The sequence below is a fragment of the Dasypus novemcinctus genome, chromosome 10 (assembly GCF_030445035.2).
Source record: "Dasypus novemcinctus isolate mDasNov1 chromosome 10, mDasNov1.1.hap2, whole genome shotgun sequence".
Taxonomy (NCBI): domain Eukaryota; kingdom Metazoa; phylum Chordata; class Mammalia; order Cingulata; family Dasypodidae; genus Dasypus; species Dasypus novemcinctus.
Genome location: NC_080682.1, coordinates 13,363,851 through 13,377,532, shown reverse-complemented (window position 1 = coordinate 13,377,532; position 13,682 = coordinate 13,363,851). Strand labels below are relative to the sequence as shown.

Here is a 13,682-nt window from a genome sequence, read left to right as displayed (position 1 = left end):
GGGGGCTTAGATGCCACAAGGATGATGGATGCAATTCTACTGGCAGTTGGAGGCACTCTTGGCTCCCTGGTGTAGTGATTGACCTTCTTCACTTCCCTCTTAGCTGGCTGGATAAGTCCAATAAACCAGAGGGTAGGAGATCCATGTCTGCTGAGGCTCAGGGCATGGCTATCACACGGGCAGTGCAGAGATTCAGGTCTCCTGAGTATACACCAGCACCAAACACAGGTCCAATAAAAGTAACAGAAGAGGCATGTGTAGAAAGCTCATATCTGAGTCCAACTCCATCACACTCAGGAACACAAACTCCAAAGTACAGCCAACTGACATGGTGCTGAACTCCATGAACTCCAGAGCCATCTGCCAAGACCATAGAACACCTGGGTCTCTGTAGCCCTCAGGAGAACCAGTACCTGGGCTTCTATCTACTTTGGCTGTCTTTGCCACCCTGCAGAGGCATGTGTAAGCATTACCCCTCTGATGACCTCCTGACTTTTTTGGAGACACATCCGCTTCCCTCTAGCTTTCTTTCAATGGTCATTTATATTCCTAGAATACCCTTTACAAATTTGAATGACATCTTTGCTCAGGGGCCATGTCATTCTCTATATCACTCCAACTTGAGCATATTTGCTGCCAAAGCAAGGACCAGACTAATTATCTTTTATTAAATTTATTATTTATTTATTCTACCACCCCCCTCCTCTGTTGTTTGCACTCACTGTCTGTTTGTTGTGTGCTTGTCTTCTGCATTTTTTAGGAAGTACCAGAAACCAACCCAGGACTCCCATGTGAGATGGAGGCACCCAATCGCTTGAGCCACCTCCACTCCCTGCTTGTGTTTCTTATTGTTTTTCTTCATTGTGTCATCTCATTGCCTCTTGTTGCATCAGCTCGCTGCGCCAGCCCATTGCATCAACTTGCTGTCTTGCTCATCTTCTTTAAGATGCACTGGGAACCAAACCTCGGACCTCCAATATGGTATGAGAGTGCCCATCTACCAAAAATCATACAAATTGATTTTTAATACCATACAAAATAGAGAAGTAAGATGAAGAGCCTCCATCCAATTCACATCCGATACTTGGAGCCAGGGCAGCCTCCCAGATGCTCTACACCAAGAATGGGTCTGCACTGGATTTCACACAGCCATACCAAAGCTTTTGGAGTGTTGGAAGGAGGCATAAGCTTCCATTTTATTTGCCTTGTCTGTAGTAATACCAGTTGAATAGGTAGCCCTGCCCTCAAAAGCTGAGATGTCTTTTTTCTCTTGTTTTCTTTTTTTCATAAGGCACTTAGAAATTAATCTGTCTCTCTTAAGTTCAGTTTGGCAAGAAAAATGATTCAAGATAAACCCTCTCACAAGAAATAATAGCAAGTGGTGATGCAAGGAAATTAAGGTTCAGTTTGCTGGCTTATCTGATCTTGGTGGTCCTTCTTTACATATGGATGAAAAATGAATACGGTTCCAATATATCCAGGCTCTTATTCTTTTGACCAACATCTATTGAACCTCTCTTCAACCTTTGTCTATGACCTTTTGTCCAGTAATACAAACCTGTGTAGCCAGCAGGCTGAATCCATCCCACAGTCATTTAAGGTTTGGCCTGCACTATGTTTTACGAGAAAAAAAAAAAGTTTTTAATTGTTGCTAACAATAAATAATCATGGGATTTCACATAAATGTACAATCTTCTGACTCTTTTCAAAAACTTGGTGGATGTGGCATTCCTGGCTGGCCTTCTGGTCTGACCACCACTGTCAATGCTGCAAAAGGCTGCCCCCTTGCGGCAGTGCAAGTGCTGCCCCCTTGTGGCAGTGCAAGTGCTGCCCAGGCCCATATGCCCATCCAGCCCTTCCATTCCTTTCCTGGGCCTCCAGTGTCTTCAGTGTGTGAGCCCTGCCATAGACTACAGTCAGTGCCTTACTACCTATGACCTCAGAGCATCCAGCAGTTCTCAGCACACAGTGGGCCCTCAACAAAGGTTTGTTGGATAAATAAAATATCTTTAAATATATATATATATCTTCTGAATGCATGCATCAAAACAGTTCCAAGGTTAAAATTTTTCAACTGTATTACAATAGTACCTTAGATCCACAAATCCAATGGGCAACACAAGTGCCCAACTGGCAACCTGAGTTCCTGACATGCCCCATCCCAGCACCTACTCCACTCATGACTATTGGCTGCCCCAAATATCTCCACTCTGCAATTTGGCCTTTCCTCCTTCTAGGATGAAGATAGCAATACCCACCTCACAGGGCCTCTGGGAAGACTGCGTGTGATCACGCAACATATTATTCAGGGTTTCTCAGAGAAATGGAACCGACATGATAGGTATTCAGAGATTGAGGGCAAGAAATTGACTCGTGACTGCTGGCAAGTCTGAATGTTGTCACGCAGGCAGCCAGCTAGAAACTCCTGTCAGGGGACTAAAAGTACTTCAGTTAATTCTTAATGAGAAATTCCAGCAAAAGCCAATGTTGAAGTTGAAACAGAAAGTCTTTTTCTGACAATAAAAGTGTCAATTCTCCTTTTGAGGCCTCCAAGTGATTGCAGGAGATTACCCATCAGCTGAGGGCAACCTCCCTTGTTGGTTTAGATGCATGCAACTGGATGCAGAGGCAGATCCCATCAACCAAATACCCTCAGTTGACAAGCAGGCCTGTTTCAGTGCTCAATCAAACAAGGCACCATAGTCCAAGTCATTTGAAGGGGAAACTGACGGCCAGAAGCATGGTGCCTGGACACTATTTTTATCTCATCGTTAGCAGAGATTTTTGTCTCCCCCACTTTCTTTTACTATGTGGTTTCCTGCTATTTTTTCAGCCACACCCAAAGAAAGACATTACAGTAGAAATCTCAGAGTTCTGAGAATTTTCTAGGTCCTTTTCTGAATACTGCTAGGGTGGGGAAGATCTTATCAGGAAGCTCTACGTAGTGCCCAACGGGATGATGGGGCTTAGTCAGAGTATATAAGGAGCAGCTCTACAGGGCCACTGCATGCTGCACTTCCACTCTTTCTGAGTGCTTGAGCTTAGGAAGGAAGCATGAGGTGGTTCTAGGTCCTGGGGCTGGTGGCCCTCTCAGAGTGCTTTGTCAAGTAAGTATGGGGACAGCAAGAGGCATCAGCTCTCCTTTGGGCTCCTTCTTACCTTCTAACACTCCAGATTACCTGGGAGTGGAGAAAGTCATGCACTCAACTGACATTTCTGACCATCTTAAAGCTCCAGTGTCCATTTATTACTAAGCAGTTTGCCATTGCACAGAGGGTCCCAGGGGGCAGTCCCAGGGGTCTTAGGGCAGGCCTGCAGAGTGTTAGAGCTCTGGGGGTGCTAGTCACATTATTAAGTGAATGGCGCTCCCTGAAATTGTTTTGTGCCAAACCTGTCCAGCTGTAAGTGTGGTGCTGTTCAGGAGCAGTGCTTCTCCCACATTGGCTTCTAGGTCTTCACTCTGCTCTCTCCCACTGTTTGTGTCAGTCTGCATCTCTGTGTCTCCGTCTCTGTCTCTACACCTCTCTCTTTTGTCTCTCTGTATCTTTGTGTGTCTTTGTACATTCAGGCCTCTCTGTGTTTCCTTCTATTAATAGTCTCTCTTCTTTCTCTTCTCTCTTCATTGCTCTAATTTATTCTCGATCTTGATCTCCTTGGGTTTCCTCATTTCCTGGCTTCCTCCCTCAGTCACTTTTGCTGGTTGGAGCCTGGAGACAGATCAGGAGATCTACTTGCAGGCCCAGCTTTGCCAGTAACTTGTGGTGTGATCACAACCAAGAGGCAAGTTAACCGCATTTCAAATTCCTCTGCTGTTAAGATGGACAATGATCCCCGCTGTCCTTCCTTCCCAACAGTGCTTTGAGGAAGATACAGAAATGAAATAGCAACAGGAATGGCTGTCATTATGGAGACCCACTATGTGTCAGGGCCATTGTCACTTAATACTCAAAACATTCCAGGGAGAAGGGTTTTTATTATTACCTTTTCACAGGGGGGTAAACTGAGGCAGAGGAAGGACTTATTTGCCCAAGATGATGCAACAGAATCTGGATTCAAGCCCAGGTTCACTGTGTTGGGTGGGCCTGTGCTGATAATAAGAGGACACTCGTAAAATGGTTTGGAAATTACCCAGCCCTGTTCCAATGTGAAGTGTTTTCAATGTTTCTCTCCCAAATACTGGGTTGAAGGATTCCTCTAAAGAAGGTCAAAACCATACGAGGGAGCCTCAAGGAAAAAGGAATGCTGCAAGAGTTCCTGGAGAAGGATCCTAACAGGATAGCATTCACTCTCCCAGACCAGGAAATGTCTTCGGAGACCCAGAGGACATACGTGGACGTACGTGCACCCCCTTGGGCTGCCATCAAGTACTGGGATGTTATCAGGCAGTGGGACCCAGGATTTCAGGGCTGGGACCGCTGCCAGCAGAGAACTTGGCAACAGGGACCCCATCCCCAGTGGAGAAGGCTCTGTCACCTTGATGGTGGGTCTCAGGTGACCGGGTCCACAATCAACCAGGTAACAGGTAGACACCCATTTCCATGACAGTGATATGTACCTGTGAACCACATGGAGATTTGTTAGACGGACTTTGTTCTTTCTGAGCTAAATAACCACTGAGCTAAGAAAGCCTCATTGATGGGTAAGCACTGTCTGACCCAATAACAACAAAGGAGACTGCAAAGCAAGTTGATATCCTAGATGTGGGAAGCTCAGCTTCTACATGCCGGTAAAAAACTATTGAGCCTTTAGGATGTCCCAGGTTATAATAAACTAACATTCTGGTTATTGGTATTGACAGCAGAAGTTTTCATCCCTAATTCAAGAATTTATACTCCAGCCAGAGACAGGCTAGGAGAAAAGAAATGCTAAACAAAAGGGACAACTGGGGTAGCGGACTTGACCCAATGGATAGGGTGTCCTCTTACCACATGGGAGGTCTGCAGTTCAAACCCCGGGCCTCCTTGACCCGTGTGGAGCTGGCCCATGTGCAGTGCTGATGTGTGCAAGGAGTACCATGCCACGCAGGGGTGTACCCCACTTAGGGCAGCCCCACGCGCAAGGAGTGCACCATGTAAGGAGAGCCGCCCATGCGAAAGGAAGTGCAGCCTGCCCAGGAATGGCACTGCACGCATGGAGAGCTGACACAACAAGATGATGCAACAAAAAGAAACACAGATTCTAGGTGCTGCTGATAAGGATAGAAGCAGTCACAGAAGAACACACAGCAAATGGACACGGAGAGCAGACAACTGGGTGGGGGGGGGGAGAGAAATAAATTTAAATTTTTTTTTAATTTTAAAAAAGGGACAACTGCGTGGTATTGGTATTACATGCGTCGTTTGGAAGAAGGAAAAAGCCCAGGAGCCCAGGGTGACCCAGGAGGGCTGCTAGGAGGAAGAGGGACTTGAGCTAGGCCTGGAAAAGGAGGATTTTGGAGAACTGTAGCTGAGACTGTAGGGATTGTCAAAGGAAGGCACAGGCTTGAGGAGCGTGGGGCAGCTAGAGAGTGAGCCGGAGACATCGGGGCACCCGCTGACACAGCACACGGGAAGCAGTGCTGTCAGGGTGGGAAGGCCTGTCCTAACTCCCCTTCCGGTATGGCAGCTGGCGTTTGTGATCACTATCGGCATTGGCACACTGCCTCAGGAGTTAGACGTCCTCTTTGACACCGGCTCCAACCACTTGTGGGTGACCTCCGTCTTCTGCAACACCTCCGCCTGCGGTGAGCGCCTGGCCTCCCCCACGCGCCCAGCCCTCCCCCACCCGTGTCTGCCCTGAGCAGCTCCCCTCACGCCCGCCTCTGTCTGCAGCCAACAGCAATGCCTTCGACCCGAACCTTTCCTCCACCTACCAGTACTCCAACGAACTCATGTACCACGAGTATCTCAGCGGGAATGTGCTGGGAGTTGTCGGCCATGATGTTGTCCAGGTAACACAGAGAACAGAGACTGAGGCAGGCCCTGGGAGCCGACGGCTGCTAATGCGACCCTGGGTGGGGTCAGCTGGGGTTCCCATCTTCCCCAATTCCCAAGCAGCCGCGTGCCACAGGGTGGGTCTGTGTCCTTCCCTAGAGGATAGCACTCCCGGCGACTCAAGAGCTCCTCCAGGAGTGATAACCTGGAAAGTGGGACCATCAGGTTGGAGGTCCCTGGGAGAAGGCTATGTCAAAGAGACCTGGGAAAGGACAGCGCACCTCTTCCCTTTACATGTCCTGGCTGCACCAGGCATTGAGCCAAGAGCTCTGCAGTGTTCATTGTTCCATTCTCCTAACATATTGCCCACATTCCAGGTAAGCTTAAATTAATGTATCGCCCACATTCCATCTGGATGTAACTTTTAATGCATATTCAGTTACATCCTTTCTGAATATTTAAAGCCTAAAGGCCTTAATTGGCTTTCTGCAAACTAGGCACACTTGGAAACAGAATTAGATAAGTTTGAATTCATGCATAGGTTATATTAAGACCACCTATTCCTGAGCAGCGTGCTGCCCCAACATCAAACACTGGATATGGATCTCCAGCTATCCCTAATACATTCATTAATTAATTCTTGGTTTTGTTTTATTTTGTTTTGTTTTCTAGTGCTTTCTTATTTTCTATTTCATTTAGTTCTGCTATGATTTTTATTATTTCTTTCTTTCTACTTCCTTTGGGGTTAGTTTGTTGTTTTTTCTACTAATTCCTCCAAGTGTGAAGTTAGGTCTTTGCTTTTAACTCTTTCATCTTTTTTGATATATGAATTTATGGCTATGAATTTCCCTCTCAGTGTAGCTTTTGCAGCATCCCATAAGTTTTGATATGTTGTTTCATTAATTCTTTAATTCATTGATTGAACAAGCACACCTTGAGCATATCCTGTGTGCTAGCGACCAGAGGGAGGCACAGAGGATACTACCTACTCTTAGAGACCTCCCCATAAACTGGGGTAGATGCATGTGGGTCAGCGAGCCACACAATTCATCACTATGTGGATATGTACTAGACACCAGTGCAGGTAGGATGACAGAGATGAAGAGAAGCCTGATCTATTCTAGGGGGGATGGCTTCCCTGAAGAAGTGACAATTTAGCTGGAACCTCGAGAATGAGGAGAAATTTGCCAAAGAGGGTGGGGGCAGGAGACCAGCATCTGCCAAGGCCCCGAGGCAGAAAGAAACTTGCTGCTTGGAGAACTGAAAGCCACTCAAACATCAGTGTTATCAGAGCAAAGGAAATCAGAGGGAGAGGGGCATGAGCAGAAGGACTCTTCTGGAGGCAGTAAGGGGGAAGAGCAGCCGAGGGACTAGAGAGTGACCCTGGTCCCTGCTTTTTCCCTGTCTCAGCATTTTCATGAATGGGGTGGAGATTGCTTGTGAGGGTGGCTGCCAGGCCATCTTTGACACTGGGACCTCTGTGCTGCAAGGCCCACCTAACTCCATCCTTGACATCCAGAAGGACATTGGAGCTCGGCTCATCAAAGACGAGGTACAGGGTCATTCCAGAGGTCAGCCTGGGGGATCTCCACATGCAGAAGGATCCTCTGGCCAACCTTTACCCACCCTCCTTCTCCTTCTCTGACAGTACATCCTCAACTGTAGAACCGTCTGCATCCTGCCCGACATCATCTTCACCATCAATGGCGTTGACTACCCAGTGCCAGCCAGTGCCTACATCTTCTGAGTGAGGGGCAGAAAAAGGGGCTGGTCCTCCAATGCTAGGACTTGCAGGGATGGTTGCACTACAGCTGTGATGTGGAGGCACCCCTTGGCCGAGTCATGCCATTGTAGACACTGCCAAGCCCACCTGGCTGGGCTGGGACAATCATCTTCCTTAGCTAAATTCTGAGCAATCATCCCATGCCAGGTCTAGTGTAGATATAACAGGAAGAGAGACCCTAAGTGTTACTACTCCCAACACACAACCAGATCAACCAGGAATCTCTGATACATGAATAGGGAAAGTAGCTACAGCATTCCCTGAAAGGGGTTTGAGGAATAATGACAGGTACGGTTGGCTGGGAATAGTTCCCGAGTGCTTTTCCACCAAAACTTTTTTTTAATTTCTCTCTTTTTTTTTTAGTTTATTTTTTTATTTCTCTCCCCTCCTCCCGCCCCCAGTTGTCTGCTCTCTGTGTCCATTCACTGTGTGTTCTTCTGTGACCGCTTCTATCCTTATCAGCAGCACTGGGAATCTGTGTTTCTTTTTGTTGCGTTATCTTGTTGTGTCAGTTCTCCATGTATGCAGTGCCATTCTTGGGTAGGCTTCACTTTCTTTCATGCTGGGCGGCTCTCCTTACGGGGCACACTCCTTGCGTGTGGGGCTCCCCTATGCGGGAGACACCCCTGCATGGCCCGGCATTCCTCGCACACATCAGCGCTGTGCATGGGCCAGCTTCACACGGGTCAAGAAGGCCCAGGGTTTGAACTGTGGACCTCCCATGTGGTAGGCGGATGCCCTATCCATTGGGCCAAGTCTGCTTCCCCACCATAACTTTTTAAACTCATTTCAAATTTTTTATTTTATTATTATTATTATTATTATTATTTTGAGGTACCAGGGCCAGGCATTGAACCTAGGACCTCATATGCAGGAAGCTGGTGCTCAACCACTGAGCCACACTGGCTCCCCTGAATTGGTTTTTTCATTTGTTTGCTGGTTGTTTGTCTTTGTCTTTTCAGGAGGCACTGGGCACTGAACCCAGGACCTCTCATGTGGGAAGCATGCACTCAGTGACTTAAGCCATATCTGCTCCCCCATCATAATTTTTAAGAGTGCCCCTTCTATCTCAAAATTGTTCTGGACTGAAGGATAACTTCTTTGGTTGTCCTACTCTAGGCCATAAGTAAGCTTACCATGATAAACCTATTTGCTCCTCTGTGAAATGGGGAGCATCCCCTCCCTGAGTGGATGGACAGTGACCACAGAGCACCTGGCCCATACTTGATGCTCCCTAAGACCAGTTTCCCATGCGAGGCAGGATGGGTTAAAAGAAGGCTTTGAGAGAGAGAAGTTAAACTATTGTGATCTTAAAATAATGAGCCCAATGCTCCCCCTCTAGAGAAGGCACAGGGGAGGCCTGCTTGGATTGGGTGCAGGTCTACACTGGGCTCCCCACAGGGAGCTTGCGACACGGTGGCCCAGGGAAGGACAATCGGCAGCCAGGGCAGGACAGCATGAGGCCTGCAGGCTTGGGGCGCTCCAGCGCCAGGGGGCACCAGGAATGTCAGCTGAGCAGCCTGGACTCACTGAGGAGGGCAGCCTGGGCTGCTGGGAGGAGCCTGCCGGAGCTCAGGCCGAAAAGGACGAGAGGCGTGCAGGGGAGAAGCTGGGGCACTTGTTGCTGAGGGAAGGGCCTGAACAAAGAGGAAGGAAACAGCCTTCGAGTGGTTGGTAGTTACAGGGACTTCCCTGGTCCTGGGGGAGGGGAGGATGCACCCCAGTTCTGCAGCTGCTGCAGAGAGCCAGTTGGCACACAGCAAAGGAAGGCTTAACCTGGGAGAGCATGTTGCTGAAAAGCCCCCAGTTCTGCATTTTGAAGGGGTGGGGCATGCGGTAGCAGGTGAATGATCAGGCTGACCATTGAGGGTTTCTGTTTTTTCCAGACACATACGAACACCTGCTACAGTGGTGTTTCCAGACCACCGCCTTTACCAGTCAGAAGGTGTGGATCCTGGGCAACGTCTTCCTGAGGCTGTATTTTTCTGCTTATGATCTGGGAAACAAAAGGATCGGGCTGGCTCCCGCAGTGTAAATGCTGGGGTTTCTCCAACACACACACAGGCCCCTCCCAAATACACACACACATACACACACACACGTACACACAAGCACACTCATTCTGGCAATCCCTGCACAGTGGGGCTCTGCAAAGCTTGATTCTCACTTGTGATTAAAGTTTTTTTTGCAATGGTTCAACACTCACATTTGCTTCTCATTGGGTGGGAGAATGACATCAGAATGGAGAGGAATCTAGAATCTAGAGCTTAGAACAACACTCCACTCCAATTAGCTTAAAAGGAAAAGCCTTTCTTTGGAAGAAAGCAGAGGTTATTGGAGGAACTTACCTTATGCCATGGCTGATTTTGTGCCTCAGTGGCAGAGTAGAGTAATTGTGATAGACTTAATGCAGACTGTAAAGTCTAAAATGGTGTCTACCTGGCCCTTTACAGCAAACATTTGTTGAGTTCTGCAGAAGGCTCAGGAGAAACAGGGTGTAGAAAGGGACTTTCCAAACCTTGCCCTGTCAGGGACAGGAAGCAGGACTTGAACTCAGCCTTGGGACACTCCTAGGGTGAGTGGCCAATCCATCAGCAAGTCTCTAGGTGCTGGGCTCAATGGTTGGCAAAGCTGAAGTTCCTGCCTACTAAGGGTCTGGTGGGTGGGAGGGAAGTGGGAAAAAGTAGAGACAGGGCGGGATCTCGATGGCACACTGTGTCCTCTCCAATGGGTGCCCATGAGCAGGCCTTTCTACTGGGAGGTGGTCCTGGACAGGTGAGCCCCCCCACTGCTTCCTGCACCAAGAGATGCTCAACACACATGAGGAGTCACAGACACATGTATAATCACAGACACACATGAAAGGACACACACACATAGAGTCGCAGACACACACTCAGGGTTACCAACACACAAAATGATACACTGACACACACTCCCCACCCAGGGCTTCCTGATCCCTCCAGGCTGCCTGTCCAGGGTCTGATCACCCCTGAGCTTGGAGCATGAAGAGCAGGGAACAGGAGCCCTGGGGACCTGGGGGCACTGAAGGCTCCATGAAAATGGGAACAGAAGCACAGACAGGGTGGGTGTGACTGGAGGTGTGGTCTGAAGACCCAAAAGTATAGGAGAGAAGGGTTCAGGGAGAATTTAACCAGTCCAATCAGGGTTGTGAGAGGGGAACCAAACATCCTGGATTGCCCGTTTGAAAAAACATTAGAAAAAGTGCTAGAGAGATGGGGAAAAGTTGGTCACCCCAGGAGAAAAGGCCCGGCAATGGAGAAAATCATGCATTAGAACCCCCTGCACACTCTCCCCCCACCCCGGGCACACCAAAGGGCAAGGACTATGACAGCATCAGGAACCTGGGAATCCAGGAGTGGTCTGAGAACTTGGAGACAATCACTAAACAGGTTCCTGGTAAAGACAAATGAGTTTATATGGCTAAGATACTTCAAAATGAGTCTGGAGGTCATCAGAAGGGTCACACTCATGCGCATCTCAGCAGGATCTCAGAGACAGCCAAAGTAGATACAACCCCAGGTAGTGGTGTGTCTGAGTCGATGGGCCCAAAGGGTATCGGGAATGAAAGACAAAGAGAGATTGGAATCAGGGGTTCCATGAGCATTGAAGCCTCAAGCTCATCAGACAACTTTATTGATTACAAGGGGTTCTTTATATACCAGAGTGTACGTGTCTACAAGCAGGACCACGACAGCCTACATGCCAATAAGCACAGACCTAGCACAAACATAGCTTACGTGACATTAAGGAGCAACACGTATTAACTATCAGCATTCCCTATAGTCTAAGGAATTTTAGAAAAAAACCTTATCTCAAGGTACAAAGTCTAAGTGTTCTATACATTACAAAAGGTATGAGCTCATCTTTTCTTTCAGCCTTTAACAGCTTCAGCCCATTTGCCCGCAACTCCCAATCACCACATTCCTTAGGTTGCAAGTGTAGTCATGGAGACAGTACCAGCATAGAGACAGCACGTCTCTCCTTGAGAGGCCACTGTGCCTCAGTTTCCAACATTTCCCCCTTTTTGTTTTAGTTAAGGTGACTGTGCCTGTCTTAGGTTGCCCTCCTCTGAGAGTCTTATCCATCATTGACTACCGGCCAAGCTCTCTGACTTGGGGAATTTATTGAAGTGCTTTTGCTAGCACCAGATTATTCGCTTGTCCCATGGCTGTTACGCTTTGCAATTTTCTTGGAAAGCACTGTCCAGCACAGGTGAGAATCATGAGCAACTGAACAAATATGATTAACCCTATTCCTAAAGCTGACAGGAAATGCTGTGATTTCCACCAATTTACTAGATTAAACTTATTGAAATGAGAAATCAAATCATTAAAGATATCCTCATCATCAGCTACATTAATCTGATTAAGAGACATTTCTAATATCTTTCTCTGTAATTCTTCTATTTCTATTGACATATTACCTTTATGACCTATTAAATGATTTTTAATTTTTCCCAGTTAAACATAGAATTATTGTAAGCAAGTGGAGTAATACAAAAGTTACTTAAATTCCAATCACATCTCAATCCTCTAAGTAGATTTAAGTTATTATATACTTGATCTCCAAGATGTGAAACTGCTGATTCAAGGTCACTAACTCTACTGTTTAGTTCTTCATCAGTATGTTCTTGACTATGCCATAAGTCACTAGCATTCTTATGCCAATCATGCATGTATTGTTGAGTTTGCACAGTCTTATGCAATGCCACCATGGCTGTAGCAGCAGCTGTAATGACACAAATCAGTCCTAATATGCCAGCTATCAGCAGTCCCACAAATTGCTTCGAGCGCTTCAGGATTTCTCGAGCCATATGGAACAGCAGTTGACTCTCAGGTGACGATTGCCAAATTTGGTTCAGTCACACTGGAATCCACACTCCCCACTGCCTCTGAGCCAATGTAATGAAATCTCCACTCTGTAAAATGTTCTCAGACTGACAGGTATGCAAGGCTCCACTTTTATAAAATAGAGCATTCTCGGTTATAGTTAATTTTCCAACCACAAATACATAAGGGTCTCTTACACACTATTGAAAATGATGAATTTGATCTAAATGCAGATGTGACCATACTTACTATTATTCCCAATCCATTCTATAGTAGGAGCTATTCCTAGAAAAACTTTCCATAAGTTCCTTTGAATATGTATAGATGTAACATTATACCATGGAGTAGGTATCCATTTTCCTATATATTTCCAATCACTATTATTTTTAGTAAAGATTATCTTTTCATCATGATTTAAGGATTCATGAAATGGATATTGCATATTACTAATTTGCTTTCCTTTACTATTCAAGCCATACCAAATGAATCTGCCATTATATGGAGAGGGACTCCCCATTGGGGCACTCTCCCACACCATTCCATAGGAATCATTAAAAACAACAGATCCTCTTCCCATATGACATTTCTGCCATCCTACTTTACTTTCAACCTCTCTTTGCAGACAGTTATAATTGGGGCTTTTAATCGTCAGATAATTATAAGAAGGAAATAGTGTTACTAATGGCTTAGTATGGTTATTTGTAAAAATGGTCACAGCCGGATTCTGAACGTACATGGTTGCAAGCGTAGTCATGGAGACAGCACCACCATGGAGACAACACGTCTCTTCTTGAGAGGCCACTGTGCCTCAGTTTCTAACAGTGGTGCTCCTGAGGGCTACAGGGACACACAGGTTCTATGGTCATAGCACATGGCTCTGGAGTTTGGTGCCTTGCCAGTGGGCCCTACTTTGGAATTTGTGCTCCTGAGTTTGATGGAGTTAGACTCAGATGTGACTTCTCGACACATGCCTCTTCTGTCACTTTTACTGAACCTGTGGTTGGCACTGGGGTGGAAGTGTGCCCAGGAGACTCAATCCCCTGGGCTGTCGATGTGCCAGCTAGGCCCTGAGCCTCAGCAGAGTTGCAACTCCTACTTTCCAGTTCATCAGACTTACCCAGGTCAGCTAACAAG

The 13,682-nt window shown here is 47.0% G+C and overlaps 1 protein-coding gene and 1 pseudogene across 3 annotated transcripts; one reads left to right on the top strand and one right to left on the bottom strand.

Annotated features, from left to right (window-relative positions):
- Nucleotides 1–545: 545 nt before the first annotated feature.
- On the bottom strand, nt 546–645 carry LOC131280329 (U6 spliceosomal RNA; annotated as a pseudogene).
- Nucleotides 646–3,023: 2,378 nt separating this feature from the next.
- On the top strand, nt 3,024–9,894 carry LOC101414529 (pepsin A-like). 3 transcript variants are annotated; one of them, XR_009187540.2, is made up of 7 exons: nt 3,024–3,107; nt 4,188–4,335; nt 5,605–5,722; nt 5,811–5,929; nt 7,323–7,464; nt 7,561–7,659; nt 9,582–9,894. XR_009187540.2 is itself a non-coding variant. In XM_058305372.2 (5 exons), exons 2-5 carry the CDS (start codon nt 4,240–4,242, stop codon nt 9,666–9,668), a joined length of 420 nt encoding a protein of 139 aa, XP_058161355.1. In that variant the 5' UTR covers nt 3,024–3,107; nt 4,188–4,239; the 3' UTR covers nt 9,669–9,894. The 3 variants fall into 3 exon arrangements, 1 of the variants encoding a protein (XP_058161355.1); XR_009187541.2 differs by lacking the exon at nt 7,561–7,659; XM_058305372.2 differs by lacking the exons at nt 7,323–7,464; nt 7,561–7,659.
- Nucleotides 9,895–13,682: the final 3,788 nt, after the last annotated feature.

Coding starts and splice junctions, on each gene's coding strand:
- LOC101414529 (XM_058305372.2), top strand. CDS start 4,240: ATGCTGCAAGAGTTCCTGGAGAAGGATCCTAACAGGATAGCATTCACT. Junction 4,336..5,604: donor CCCAGAGGACATACGTGGAC/GTACGTGCACCC, acceptor CCGGTATGGCAG/CTGGCGTTTGTGATCACTAT. Junction 5,930..9,581: donor TCGGCCATGATGTTGTCCAG/GTAACACAGAGA, acceptor TGTTTTTTCCAG/ACACATACGAACACCTGCTA.